Source organism: Typopeltis vanoorti, chromosome 16 (genome assembly GCF_054136105.1).
Source record: "Typopeltis vanoorti isolate ZY-2024b chromosome 16, IOZ_Tvanoo_1.0, whole genome shotgun sequence".
Taxonomy (NCBI): Eukaryota; Metazoa; Arthropoda; class Arachnida; order Uropygi; family Thelyphonidae; genus Typopeltis; species Typopeltis vanoorti.
The window spans coordinates 11,875,138-11,891,032 of record NC_143564.1 but is presented as its reverse complement, the minus strand read 5'-3'; the positions used below and the strand labels follow the sequence as shown (position 1 = coordinate 11,891,032).

At 36.8% G+C, this 15,895-nt stretch overlaps 1 protein-coding gene across 1 annotated transcript in view; it reads left to right on the top strand.

Annotated features, from left to right (window-relative positions):
* The first annotated feature begins 703 nt into the window (after nucleotides 1-703).
* Nucleotides 704-15,895, top strand: part of oaf (BRICHOS-like domain-containing protein out at first) — a 65,735-nt gene continuing 50,543 nt past the window's right edge. Inside the window, exon 1 of the mRNA XM_090406457.1 lies at nucleotides 704-1,086. Coding sequence (XP_090262583.1) covers nucleotides 865-1,086 — 222 coding nt within the window. The 5' untranslated portion in view covers nucleotides 704-864. The remainder of the gene's footprint in view (nucleotides 1,087-15,895) is intronic.

Here is a 15,895-nt window from a genome sequence, read left to right as displayed (position 1 = left end):
CATAATAACACACTGGTCTCAGTTGGTTTTTAATTGTGGGGTTAAAACCCCGAGCGTCCGCAGCGAAAATAAATTTTACTTTATTGTGTTAAAATTGATTAATTCGGGAACCAGATGAAAATAAGGTGTAGAAAAATTATGCCTTGTCATTATTTTTCTTTTGTTGTTTGACGGATCTTGTTTCTAACATGTATGTTAAAGATCCTTTAAAATTCTTTCTGCTTTCTCCCAGTAACACCGCTACTATTACCTTGTATTGTAGGACTGACCTTGATTAACATTTCCTTGGCTTTTGTAATTACTTCGAAAATGAACACTGGTCTCTAATTTATTTCTTCAAGTTAATAGATACATTACACTGGTTTCCTAGATTACTTTTGCCATCAAATCCAACCTATATGTTACAATACAATACAATACAGGGCTTCTGTTTTACTTCTTATGGTACTTAAACAACGTACACAATTGTAACGGCGAAATGAAATAAAAGTAAAAAATAAATATAAAAGTAATAAAAATTAAAAACTAAATTTAAAGTGTTAAATAGTTTAATTTTGATAACGTTACAATATATTTAAATACACTATTTAACAAACGTTGATTTGTTTTGTTAAGGTTTGTATGTTTAACATGAATTCAGAGTCCTGTGAACGAGAGCTTATTTGGTCAAGATGGCTGGGTAGTGAGGGTGTGAAGTTGAAGATGAAGTATTTTATCTCTGTGTTATGGTCGTAACATTTGGTAGATGGTCTTCAGTTTTTTTTTTTCTTTTTGGTTTTTTTGGTCAGCTTTCATTATATCATGTGTTTGAAAGTAAAGCCTGGTTTTACATGAATTTAAAAAATTAATGAAAATCAAACCGACATGTTACAGTCGTGTTGTTTTTGCTTAAGTCTTGTAATCGCAGTTATATGGTACATAGTTTTCGTAGAGGAGATGGAGTGCCAACTTGTAATCAATGTAAAAAACCAAGGAGGCGATATCCTCCAGGAATCAATCACAGCCAATACAAGTGAAGTTACAATTACGTTAGAATTTCAGCGACCTGAAGGGACACTCATTACACAGTTTATTGACTTCAGATCGGTAAGATCTTTACGAAGAAATGAGATTAAAAATTGTTCATTAAAAATCAACAAATGTGTGTGTATTGCGAAGTGATGCTTTTGATAATAAAGTAATGTGTAATATCTGATTATGATATCACGGATTATGAGCTGAGAAGGTCATCGGAACAGTTATGTAATATTTTAGCATACGGGTGTTTAGCAAATAGTGAAAAAAATCTAGATCATTAAAATTTGGTTTTAAATAATGAAATTTCACTTTCAAGGGATGCAAACTTAGTACTGTTTTCTGTTTCGTTTTCTTCAGTTAGCCAGAACGCCTTATGTTAAAAGCGATGCTTTTAGTGGCTTCCATCTCATTATCAATAACATTTGAATTTTTCACTTTAGAATTCAGAATTTTATAATTTATTCTTCTTGTCATTATAACTATTGTTCCAATAGTTAATTACAAGTGGTCAACAATAAATATATATTTAATTTGATACATAAGTCACTATAGTAGAATAGTAATCTTTCAGAATTAAAATAACTTAATAACCAAGTGAGATCATTTTAAAAACTATTATAACTTTTGAAAACTCAGTTTTTCAAGATTTTATCCAATTAGCATTACTAAGAGTATACAGTAGCAGTTAGTAATGGTCCAGTGATGCACAGTAGATGCATATGCTACCTCACAATGCATAAAGCTGTTATGTTGCAATTGTTTTCTTTTGAGGAAATGATAATGGCTGTTCATTGAGAGCTTTAAATCTCTATGTGAGTCTGCTCAGTTAGCCTAGTGGCTATGCGCTTCTCAACCATATGTCTGGGAAAGAATGTCCAGGGTTAGATTCCCGTCGACGACATGAGGAACTTAAGGTTTTCTTTCTCGGACATAGCCAAGTTAGCCAGTCTTGCCTCTGGATGGGTATGACTTAGAGGATGTAGGCCTAACATGTTGAAGGGAGAAGAAGAAATCTCTATGTGCATTGATGAAACTGGAAGAACACACAAAAAAAACTGACCATTTGAGAGAACATGGAGAATCATCATCCTCCAAGATCAGATTTTGCCTCACAATATCAGCTGGTCTAGCACTAAACTACACAAGGTGTAACTTGGTGCTGCACCAAAAATAGCCTCACAAATGACCATATCTTTGATGTGGTCTGAAAGGTCATTTTTGAAGCTATTGAAATATTCTGATACTGTTAATAAAGATAATGGGATAAGATTACCGCATACAGTGTCAGTTATTATGGGTTCATTGCATTTAGCCCAAAGCAACTATGGTAGTAAGACTAGTATTAATTGGGTGAAAAATATGAGTTTCTTTATGGGAGGGAAAAATTCTTCATCTCCTTATGAGACTGGCTAATTTTTCTTAAGTTGAATAGTCTTCACATAAAGGTTATTTACATTCCTCATGAAATTTGAACCTAGGACTTTCTGACCAAAGGAAAAAAGGTTGCACCAGCTCCAGTTCTATGCAGCCAGTACTGCACATGGAGAAATTGAGAGCTGTAGATCCTTATCTGAGGTTACCTGTAGAAGGTTATAGTGCAGCAGTCTTGTGCATCCTTATCAACATATATATATATTGATAAGGATGCACAAGATGTATATGTTTATGATAATATCAGTTATATAATATGTAGCAAAATTGAGTATTGCATACTTTAGTAGATATAAAACTAATTTTTTACTCTCACTTGATTTCTGAGTATTTTTAATTCTTGGATGCCCTTGCAATATGAATGTTTTTACAAACCATAATGATCTCTGACAAGGTGATATAAAGGTTAGTTAAAATTATGCCACAAGTACAAAATTATAATATTGTAACCATTGGTGCACCCAGGGAAGGGGCCAAGGGGCCTTGGCATCCCCCAAAAGAAAAAGGAAAAAAAAAACACCAGAAAAATTTCCAAAAATCTTTCCTAATTAAAATTCTTTTTTTTTTTTTTTTATTTATGTTGGATCATGTGTTCTATTTCTGTGTTCGTTATATGCTCCTTATGAATTAGAGGTCACATAAGGTGGGAATACCCTATAGCGCTCGAGAATCCTGAGGGCTGTGAACGCAAGGCGAACGAAGTAGTGCTCGGGAGCTACTTCGTTTGCCCGAGTCGAGCCACAGGAGATCACGGGTATCATGTATTGGCGATCGCTGCAGATGCGCAGTCATAGCTCGTATACAATGCGTAGTGTGTATTCTCAAATCGTATACTCAACTCGACCCCCCCCCCCAAGATTAAATCTTGAGTGCTCAGCCCCCAAGATCAAATCTTGAGTGTACCACTGATTGTAACATCCAGAATGGTAATCAGTCTAGCTTATACTCGTCAGCAGCTAGCTTATTTTGAATTAATAACTAAGGTATGTATTCACTGTTATTTACTATGTATCCATTATCTGAAAAATCACACAAGAGATAAAATTAAACAAAACCACATGATGTAGATTTAATGAAAGACAACATTGGTATTAAGACAAACCAGGTTTATTTAAATTTGAAATGAGGAAAGAATTCAATACAAATCCAAAAATGAGTAAGGCAATATCAAAACTCTGAAATGTTGGTTATGGAAAGATGCTGAGGGCATAGTCTACTAGTATATAAAGGCTGTTGACTTCACCTCAGTGTCCCATAATGTAAAGCACAGTTCCTTTTGGACATGTATATTGCCTTTTTTTTTAATATATATATATATATATATATATGTGTGTGTGTGTGTGTGTGTGTGTAACCAAGTATGCAAAATACTGGGTCACTTGTGCCACCATGTGTTCTAGGCAGCTATTTAAGAATGCTACTATTCAGTTATTGTCAATACGTTGATCACGGTGGAAAAAACAAAGGATCGTTCAGAGGTCGATAAAGGGCTTATTATGGGTGCCCATATGGCTGAAAATCACCAAGCTGACTGGCTTTTCAAAAGGCGAGATATCCCAGGTGTTTAATCAGTGGAAAAATAACCCACATTGCTTGTCTAAGAGGCTTAACTGTGATCCTAAGACAGTCTGTCAGGAACAAGATTGGCATCATCTGAGAAAGCTTGTACTGACAAACAATTTCCTGTGTAGATCATATGGCAGTGGCATGCCTACACAATTTTTGCAAAGAACTAGAAAGTTCATCTATAGTAGTATTAGGAATGCTGAGGGACCAGAACAAGGGGTCATCCCTGGAAGTTGAATAAAGGTGTGATTAGTAGGGGTGTTAGAACTAGATTTTTTGCTTGGAGAGTTGAATGAGTGCAATGGGTTGCCAGAATCAATTTTGAGTGCTTTGCCATTTAATGGGCTGAAGGAGAGGTATGATAGATTGCATGGATAGATTGGGTCTCCCACGATGAGTCTTGACTCCATGGAGGTGCCCATATAATAATAATTAAAAATCTAATGAAAAGAAATTATCTACCATTACCCACAATGAACTGCAAGAGAGGAAGCTAGTGATCCACATGTTATGGTATTTCTCATGCCCTTTGTGACTTTACAAGGTCATGATGCCAGACTCAATCAGATGCTTTGGAAATATTGAGAGCAACTGCTTGAGTTAAAATATTTTGGACACATAGAAAGGATGGAAGGAGGACTTCTCAGAACAGTAATAGAATGTAAAGTTCCTGGAAAAAGAGACAGGGGTAGACCATCAATGAGATGGATGGATGGTGTGTGTGGAGTGATTGATATTCAGAGAGTTGAGGCTGCTAAAAAAGCAAACAACACGACTACATGACAAGGCATGGTGTGGCATATCACCGAGCATCGGAGTGACCATATGGCATCTGTAGATTATTATTATTTATTATTACCCCAAGACCTCATGGAGTCAAAGACTCATCTGGAAGGTCCTTTTATCACACATACATCTCTTATTTCCTCTACCTCCAACAATATATTCTCACCAAGCATAAATTCTGCATCCCATCTTTGTTTTCCAAATTTTAAAACCTTACATTTTTCAACATTGAACTCACATCCCCATTTCTGTGCCCAATCACAGAATTTATTCAAGTCTTCTTGCAAGGCCACAACATCCTCACTACTCTTTATGGTTCGTCCCAACTTTGCATCATCTGCAAACAACTGAATATCTCCATCCAAATCTTCGCCAATATCATTAATAGATGCCCAGTGAACATAGAGAGAGAGAGATATTAATGTAGTAATTACCTTTATCAATTTATATCATTCAGTTATGTCTTCCCTCTTCCTATCTACCAGGTTTTTGCAGTTTGCATACTCTTAATCTGTCCTCATACTTCATTTTCCAGAGACCTGAAACCAGTTTAGTCAGTCGTGTCTGAACCCTGCAAACAACTCATCATCCTTTTGAAAACTAAGCAACCAAATCTTTGCATGGTAATCCATATGTCATGTGATGATTGCCTTGTACAGTGGGATCATAACATCCTTACTTCTACATGGCACTGTTCTTTGCATCATTGCCATAATTTGCTGTGCTTTCCTTGCAATTTTAGCAAAATGTCCCCAAAATTTCAGATCCTTATCTGCTATTATCACCAGATCTTTTATCTTCTCTGCTTCCTTTAAGATATCCTCACCAGTCTTATACTCTCCATCTCATCTTTTGCTCCCCAAATTTTAAAACCTCATCATCATCATCATCAAATTCCTGCCATGTACCCTCAAGGGGTGTACAGGATATGACAGTACTACATGAAAAAATTACATCATTACTAACTTCCTATCTACAATTTTCCTCCAAATCAGTCTGTTACTTGTCAAGACTCCAACATTATCAGATCTTATATTTCTATCGTCTAAGGCACTTTGTACCGTATCAATCCACCTATATCTTGGTCTTCCTCTGGGTCGTTTTCCTGCCAACCTGGCAGAGAACACTTGTTTTGCTAATCTTTCCTCTCCCATTCTATTTAAGTGACCATACCATCTGAGATTAGCTCTGCTAACGCATTCCTGGATGCTGACAATGTCAAGTTCTTTCCTAATATCCTCATTTTTAATATGATATTGCCATTGATGCCATCTGTTCACGCCTCTAATCTTTCTCAGGACTCTCATATCTGCAGTCTCTAGTCTTTGGTCAAGTGTTTTACTTCTGACCCAGCTCTCAGATCCATAAGTTAAAATTGGTTTGAACACAGTCTTGTATACAGCTAATTTAGTGTTCCGACTAATTTCTTTCTTATTCCATATGAATTTATTCAATTGACTTCCCACGATACCAGCTTTGCTGATTCTGTTGTCTATTTCTATATTTAGTTTACCATCTTCAGTAAAAATTGTGCCTAAGTAGCTGAAATGTTTTACTTGTTCCACAGGTTCTCCATTCACATCACAGTTGACATTTTCAATGATTCTGCCTATTTTCATTGTCTTTGTCTTTTTATTGCTGACCTTCATACCATATCTATTACAACAGCTATTCAATTTAGTCAGAGAATCTTGCAGACTTGTAGCAGATTTATTTAGAAGTATAACATCATCCGCATAAAGCAAAGAGCTGACATTAACATCTCCAATTTTGATATCAGGTTTAATACCACATTCCTTCATAATGTGATCCATATAGATAATGAATAACAGAGGGGATAATGTACATCCTTGTCTCACACCAGATTTAACATTAAACCATCTTCCTGTACTTCAATTCTAACTGCTGACTCACAACTCAAATAAAGACTAAGTATTGCTTGATATAATGCCCCATTGACACCATATAACTGCAGCGTATTGAATAGCTTCTCTCTTGGCACCTTGTCATATTCCTTTTCCAAATCGACAAAACTTAAATACAGATCTTTGTTATATTCCCATGCTTTCTCGACTATTTGTCGTAAAGTGAAGATCTGATCCTGACAGCCTCTATTTGGCCTGAATCCAGCTTGTTCTTCACCAAGCTTTTCTTCCACCATTCTTCTCAACCGTTTCTCAAGTATACTTGCATAGATCTTGCCAGGAACACTCAGTAGGGAAATACCTCTGTAATTCTCACATTCAGTTTTATTTCCCTTTTTATATATGGGTACTATGAGAGCTCTACTCCAATCATCGGGAATTCGTCCCTCTGTCCAGGCTTTCTGAACTATGCAGTGCAGCCACTGTAAGACTCTTATACCACCATACTTCGGCATTTCTGGTCGAATATCATCTACTCCTGCTGCCTTTCCACATTTCAAGCCTTTGATGGCTTTTTCTACTTCAAGTATGGATATGTATTCCTGACTGCATGCCTGGTCAGTGTTTTTTTATCACTGTGCTGTCATCACTGCTTGTTTCATTTAGCAGTTTTTCAAAGTAATTACTCCATACTTCAAGGATATCTTTTTCTCCTGTTTTCATTTCACCTTTATCATCTCTAATTCCTTTTACAGCACTCTTTCCTCCATTCCTAAGCTTCTTCAACAACCTCCAGAATATTTTGCCACCTTCTTGATATTTATTTTCTATATTCTTGCCAAAGTCCTCCCATGACTTTTGTTTAGCTAGTTTTACACACTGTTTAGCTTTCTTACATTTGTCTCTGTATTCTGTAAGAGTAAAAGCTGACTTATTTGCCAGGAACTTTTGATATGCTTTCTTCTTTTCCTTCACTGCCTCTTTAACTTCCTGTGTCCACCAGGGAGTTCTGATTTTTTTATCTTTGCACACAACCTCACCACATGCCTCTCCGGCAGAATCAATCAATGTTTCCTTCAGAGTTTGCCACTGAATCTCCAAGGTTTGATTCCTGTTCTCAAACTCTTTCATTTTCTTTTCAATAATATTTCTGTATTTTAGTCTACAGTTTACATCTGAGAGCTGCTCAACTTTTATTCGCTTTAAAACTTTCTTACATGTTATTTTTTTCAATATGAAATTCAATTTTATCCTGCTCAAGACTAAATAGTGATCACTTCCAATTTCAAATCCTCTGTACACTCTGGTGTCCTGCACCAAGGAGAAAACATCACTATCAACAATAACATAGTCAATGAGACTTTTCTTATTCCTAGCCTCTTCTTTCCATGTGAATTTGTGCACATTTTTATGTTGGAACATGGTGTTAGTAATAACCAGTCCATGTCCTGAGCAGAAATCCAACAGATATTTGCCATTATTATTAGCTTTGCTCTTTTCTCCAAATTTTCCCAAAATATTTTTGTATGTCTCACAATCATTTCCTACTCTACTATTTAGATCCCCAACAAGGACCAACTTTTCCTTTTTCATTGTGTCAGTTGCTTTTTCTAAAGCCTCAAAAAATTCCTCCACTTCTACCTTAGTAGAATCTTCTGTGGGACCATAGGCACAAATAAGACTCATTGTCCAGTTCTCCATTCTCATATTTGCCCACATTACTCTACTTGAGACTGACTGCCATTCAAGAAGATTAGCCTCGTATTTTGTGTTGAATACTATGGCTACTCCTTCTTTTCCTTGATTGTTATTGCCTGAATATAACATTTTGTATTTATTGCTCAGAAAGATCTCACCAGTTTGGTCTTTTTTGTTTCAGTCACCCCTATTATGTCGATCTGGTACTTATCTAATTCCTCAGCTAGCTCCATTTCTTTGCCATTCAGGCTTCTTACGTTGATAGTACCAATCTTTAACTCTGGTGATGTTGAGTTGGGGTTTGTTTTCAGATTTGTTCCAGTAGCTGACTTTTCGCTGTTCGCCCTGGTTCCCTGGCGAAAACAACGGGGGCCTTGTTTAACCAGGCGACGCCCCAGCTGGCATGAAATTTTGTCATGTTGTACCATCATTTTTTATTTTGGTTTAACCAATAAGAATACAATTTGGTCGGCTAAATCCCAAATTGCCAGCCCATCCTCGTTCGTTCAGTATCAAAGTAGATACCCAACAGGGTGCACCACGAGAAGGTGAGGATTGGACATTAGGTCAGAAGCCCTGGTCGGTTCTCCGCATTCCTTTAAAGGCTATGTGGAGGTCTCCTCTCAGTTATACAGCTTTGACCCTTAAGCACCCCATTTTAAAACCTTTCACCTTATTATATTGAAATGATATCATCACACACCGATCTATTCATCCATGCTATTCAACTCTCATGCAAGGCTACAACATCTGTTCTATTCCTTACAGCTCTCCCAAACCTTACGCCATCTGCAAACAACTGCACATAATTAGTCATTCTGTTCCGATTGCCAAAGGCAGCAGGAGTAGATGATATTCAACTAGAAATGCTCAAGTATGGAGGTATAAAAGTCTTACAGTGGCTGCACTGCATAGTTCAGAAGGCCTGGACAGAGGGACATATTCCAGATAATTGGAGTAGAGCTCTCATATTACGCATATATAAAAAGTGAAATAAAACTGAATGTGAGAATTACAGAGATATTTCTTTACTGAGTGTTCCTGGTAAGATATATGCAAGTATACTTGAGAAACAGTAAGAATAATGAATTGTGGAAGAGAAGCTTGGTGAAGAACAAGCTGGATTCAGGCCATATAGAAGCTGTCAGGATCAGATTTTCGCTTTATGACAGATAGTTCAGAAATCATGGGATTATAACAAAGATTTGTATTTAAGTTTTGTAGATCTGGAAAAGGCATATGACAAAGTGCCAAGAGAGAAACTATTTGGAACGCTACAGTTATACGGTGTCAATGGGCATTATATCAAGCAATACTTAGTCTTTATTTGAGTTATAAGTCAGCAGTTAGAATTGAAGGAAGTACAGGAATGTGGTTTAATGTTAAATCTGGTGTCAGACAAGGATATACATTATCCCCTCTGTTATTCATTATTTATATGGATCACATTATGAAGGAAAGTGGTATTAAACCTGATATCAAAATTGGAGGTGTTATTATCAGCTCTTTGCTTTATGCAGATGATGTTATACTTCTAAATAAATCTGCTAGAATCTGCAATATTCCCTGACTAAATTGAATAACTGTTGTAATAGATATGGTATAAAGGTCAGCATTAAAAATACAAAGACAATGAAAATAGGCAGAAACATTGAAAATATCAACTGCATTGTGAATGGAGAACCTAACAAGTAAAACTTTTCAGCAACTTAGTCACAATCTTTAAGGAAGATGGTAAATTAAATATGGAAATAGACAACAGAATCAACAAAGCTGGTATGGTAGAAAGACAACTGAATAAATTATATGGAGTAAGAGAGAAATTAGCTGTATACAAGATGCTATTGAAGCAGATTTTAACTTATGGATCTGAGCTAGAGACCGGAGAGTCCTGAGAAAGATTAGGGGCATGAACAGATGGCATCAATGGCAATATAATATTAAAAACGAGAATATTAGGAAAGAACTTGGGATTGTTAGCATCCAGGAATGTGTTAGCAGAGCTAATCTCAGGTGGCATGGCCACTTAAATGTGACCTATCCCATTCTGTTTAAGTGACCATGGCATGGTCACATGGCATGGTCACTTGAACAGAATGGGAGAGGAAGGATTAGCAAAACAAGTGTTCTCTGCCTGGTTGGCAGGAAAAAAGACCCAGAGAAAGACCAAGATATAGGTGGATTGATACAGTAAAAAGTGTCTTAGAAGATAGAAATATAAGATCTGATAATGTTGGAGTCTTGACAGGTAGCAGGCTGATTTGGAGGAAAATTATGGCTAGGAAGTTAGCAATGATGTAATTTTTCATGTAGTACTATCATATCCTGTACACCCTTCAAGGGTATATATATCAGGAATTTGATGATGACTAAAAAACAGACCCTTGGGGCACACCATTAGTGACTTTCCTCTTTTGGGACATTGCTTTCCCATACATAACTTACTAATACTTATCAGCCAGCCACTCTCCAATCCAATTTTCTAATCTACCATTCAATCTCATCCATTTCAATTTAATTATCAGTTTGTCATTTGGCAGTCTATCCAAGTCCTTTGCACAATTTAAATATACTATTGTATATTAGTGCAATAATTTTGTCTCCCTTATTTCTGATGCTCCTCACATTTGTAAATAAATTTAATAATTCATTTTTGGATTTCTAATCAGTCCTATGCTACTTCCCAGCTGTGACTTCTCCACATCAGCCCCTGCCTGATGTGAAGAAGTCACATCAGGCAGGGGCTGATGTGACTTCTCCACATGATGAGAATATGATGATTATTCTCCACATGGTGATGAGAATAAATATTAGCATATTTATTCTCACTTACCCCACATTTCTTCCCAGGCTCATCTGCTCCTCTTGCCATCCCATTCCAATGCTGACACTTTCCATATTTCTCCTTAATGCCATATCTCCCTGTCCATTTTGCAATTCTGTTCTTTCACCCTTATCTCACACACTATTTTTCCATTCACAGGCACTCTAATCTTACCTATTCCATTCACTTTCTTTGATCTCTTACTCACATCACTCATTATCCTCCCTTCTAGTAACAGTCTCTCCAATTGACTCTCATCCAATCCATTTAAAGTAATCAATCACTTTTATATAATTAATCTTTCTCTAGAATTCATGCTACACATCAAAAACTGCACTCTTTTCTTCTCGGACTGCTCCACTAACATGCCCTTTATAATTCTTACTTGATATCTCAATTAATGACCGTCATATTTGGATAACCCACTTGAATAGCTTCATATCACATCATTGACTTTTACTTCTATCCCCACCCCCACCAGATTATTTGCTTCTACATTTAACTCTCTTGCTTTTTTTCTCCTCATATTCAAAATATCTTTCTGCTCATCTTAACCTTGTGTGCCATGTCATTCAAACACCTTTACTAATGAACTTTCTATACAACACCACTTCTGTGTAATTCTGCATCTTTTTTTTTTCACTATTTCTTCTATTTTAGCATCCTTTCATCCATATCTCCCAGTCTTCTGATCTTATTCTGCATATATGTCATTCATTCACTTCACGCTCACTGTTTTGGGTTCTAAGTCATACTTTTTCATACATTCAATCGCACTTGCTTACATTCTGTCATTTATGCTTGCTTTCATTTGCTTATTTTTAAATGATGCTTATTTTGTTCATCATTCATGCTATATTTCATTTACAATCAAGCTCACTTTTGTAGCTTATGCAGTCTTAGCTGTGCTCATGACATTCCATCCTTTATATTTCTTTCCTTGTTCCATGCTCTGTGACTTCCAGCAGACCAGACCTCACTTCTCTTTTCCCCACTCATATATCCTGCATTGGTGTCAATGAACCATCTTTTGAAAATTTGGTGCATTGATTTTCATGTTGACATAAGGGCTTTGTTCTTGCTACCATTTTATTCTTGTTTACTGTAGATTTTGTCCCTTAATGTCCTTTGAAGTGCTCCAGTTGAATTCTAAATTGAAATGGCTTGATAAATTTTTGTAAGAATAAATACCAAAATGAGTAAAATCCATCTGTCCAGAGGTTTGGAATAACTTATATAAGGATAGAATAATGGGAAAATAATAATTTTGATGACAATATCAAGAAAATGATGGTTTGAAATGATTTTGATGAAAACATAATGCAAAATCACAATTTATAAGCGCTTTTACATTTCATGAAATGTGCCTAAAATGCCCAGTGCATATTTCATGCCTTTCACCAGAAAGACATGTCTGCAAGGAGATGTGCGTTGGATTATGGAGATACTGAGACAAGGAGTGATGAGAGCTTGGTCCACCTTTACTATGAGTTGCCTCAGTCCTGAAGATGCTTCAGGCGCTGACTTTGTTTGCTTACACTTGGATAAAGGATTAAACTAAATTTATTATAGTCTAACCAAGTGAAAAATAAACTTCCAATGCTAAACTTCCAGTTGTTGTCAAATCTTATGCTCCAGAATTATATATATATATATATATTTCTTGTAGAAAGGCTTATATGCTAGTTAAACATGATGATTAAATACTTAAGGAATTGGCAGCATATACTAGAAATATAAATTAAATCAACTTTAATATATACTATATATATGTATTAAAGTTTTGAGCCAGAAAAAGGGAGGGGGGAAAATATCTATAAAACTATCATCTCATCTCCCTCACTTTATGGAGAAAGTTATCAGTAGCCACCATTTGGAGGCTCAGACTACAGATGTGGATTCTGCTACTCTTTGTTTGTTAGGAGATTTGCAGTGGATCTCCTTCCCAACAGGGCATGGAATCATTTGGAGAAACTTGTGTGGTTGCTTGCACAGTTTTTGGGCATTGGATCAGTTTGACTATCATTTTACTCTGCAGGTGTAGGTGAGATATAGAAATTAAAACTTAAAAAAACAAACAAAAAAACATGGGTTGTTGTAGGTAACTGGAATCCTAAAACTCAGAAATTATAAAAATTATTTTGGAAGTTTTTTTTTTCACTTGGTTAGACTATAATAAATTTAGTTTAATCCTTTATCCAAGTGTAAGAAAATAAAGCTTGCACCTGAAGTATCTTCAGGACTGAGGCAACTCATGGTAAAGGTGGACCAAGTTCTCATCACTCCTTGTCTCAGTATCTCCCATAATGCAAAGCACATCTCCTTGTGGACATGTATAATGCTATGCATTAAGGGAAGGGTCACTACCCAGACTGTTTTCAACCTTTATCGAATGTTCAAGTACAGGTCAAATTCCAAAAACTCAGCATTGTTCCCCTCCGTAACAGGCTCACCCTGCCACTGAGAAGAACTCTCAGAACTGGTTGGCTCTACATCGTGGCAGGCTCACCCCCCCACCACCGATCAGAGCCGCTCATATGTCATCTGAAGCTTAACAGCAACAGCCATGCCTCAGTTAACTTCATGGGCTACAGCATTGCCATTCATTACCCCCTCACCCAGGACCTGGGTGACAGCAACAGCCAAGCCTCAGTTAAAACTTCATGGGCTACAGCATTGCCATTCATAGGAGGAAAGAGTACTGTAAATGGAATCAAAGATGATAAAAGTGACATGAAAACTGAAGATAAGGATGTCCTAGATACATAGCATAATTACTTGGAAAAACTGTTAAACAAAACAAGTAGTGAGAGAATAGTGGTAGAAAATATTCAAGAGCAATTCCAACAGGAGTAGATAATCAATACTTTAGATAGAAAAAATTACTAGAAATGCTCCAGTACAGAGGCATAAAAGTTTTGCATTGGCTATACTGCGTAATTCAGGGAACCTGCTCACAAGGTCGAATTCCAGGTGATGGAGTAGAAGTCTCGTAATTCTCATCTATAAAAAAGGGAAGTCATCAGGAACAGATTTTCACTTTACAACAAATAGTTGAGAAATCAGTGTATAACAAGGATCAGTACTCAAGTTTTGTAGATTTGGAAAAGGCAAACGACGAGGTGCCTAGAGGAAAGCTTTCCTAAACACTAATTATTTAGGGGTAAATGGAACATTATACAGAGCAATACATAGTCTATATTTAAGTCGTAAGTCATCAGTTTGAATTGTAGGAAACATGGGAAGATGGTTTCATGTAAAATCAGGTATAAGACAAGGATGCATTATAATAAGTTTTGTTTAATCCTTTATCCAAGTGTGAGCAAACAAAGTTTGCACCTGAAAGTATCTTCAGGACTGGGATAAGGCAGTACAACACCAGGCAACTTGTTGCAAAAGTGGAGAAAGCTCTGATCACTCCTATCTCAGTATCTCCCATAATGCAAAGCACATCTCCTTGCAGATATGTGTAATGCTATGCATTAAGGCAAGGACCACTACCCATACTGGTTTCGACCTTTATTGAGGTCTCGTCAGTGGGAGCCAGGCCCAGTAATGGAGACACCTAGGGAGAAGCAATGAGAGGTCACATCAATCTATAGGAGTTGCCAAAGGATGTACAACCATATTATTAAATTACTCTGGATTCAGAGAAAGATGTTGAGAGTTTATTTTTCACTTGGTTAGACTATAATAAGTTTAGTTTAATCCTTTATCCAAGTGTGAGCAAACAAAGTTTGTGCCTGAAAGTATCTTCAGGACTGGGGTAAGGCAGTACAACCCCAGGCAACTCATTGCAAAAGTGGAGATAGCTCTCATCACTCCTATCTCAGTATCTCCTACTGGGCCTGGCTCCCACTGATGAGACCTCAGTAAAGGTCGAAACCGGTATGGGTAGTGGCTGTTGCCTTAATGCATAGTATTATACATATCTGCAAGGAGATGTGCTTTGCATTATAGGAGATACCGAGATAGGACTGATGAGAGCTTTCTCCACCTTTGCAACAAGTTGGTGTTGTACTGCCTTACCCCAGTCCTGAAGATACTTTCAGCCGCAAACTTTGTTTGCTCACACTTGGATAAAGAATTAAACTAAACTTATTATAGTCTAACCAAGTGAAAAATAAACTCTCAACATCTTTCTCTGAATCCTGAGTAATATAATAATAAGGTTGTACATCCTTTGGCAACTCCTATAGGTTGGGGTGACCTCTCATTGCTTCTGCTTTGGTGTCTCCACTACTGGACCTGGCTCCCACTGACAAGGCCTCAATAAAGGTCGAAACCAGTATGGGTAGTGGCCTTTGCCTTAATGCATAGCATTACACATATCTGCAAGGAGATGTGCTTTGCATTATGGGAGATACTGAGATAGGAGTGATCAGAGCTTTCTCCACCTTTGCAACGAGTTGCCTGGTGTTGTACTGCCTTACCCCAGTCCTGAAGATACTTTCAGGTGCAAACTTTGTTTGCTCACACTTGGATAAAGGATTAAACTAAACTTATTATAGTCTAACCAAGTGAAAAATAATCTCTCAACAAGGATGCATTACCATATCCAGTGACGTCATCGGCATATGCTGATAGATTTTTTTTTGATGTGGCTCTATTATGCTGGTTCGTTTGGAGGTGATGAAGTCGTGTACTCTTTTTAAGAAGGGTTCTATGGCCAGTGTGTATAATTGTCCAGAGAGAGGACATCCTTGCT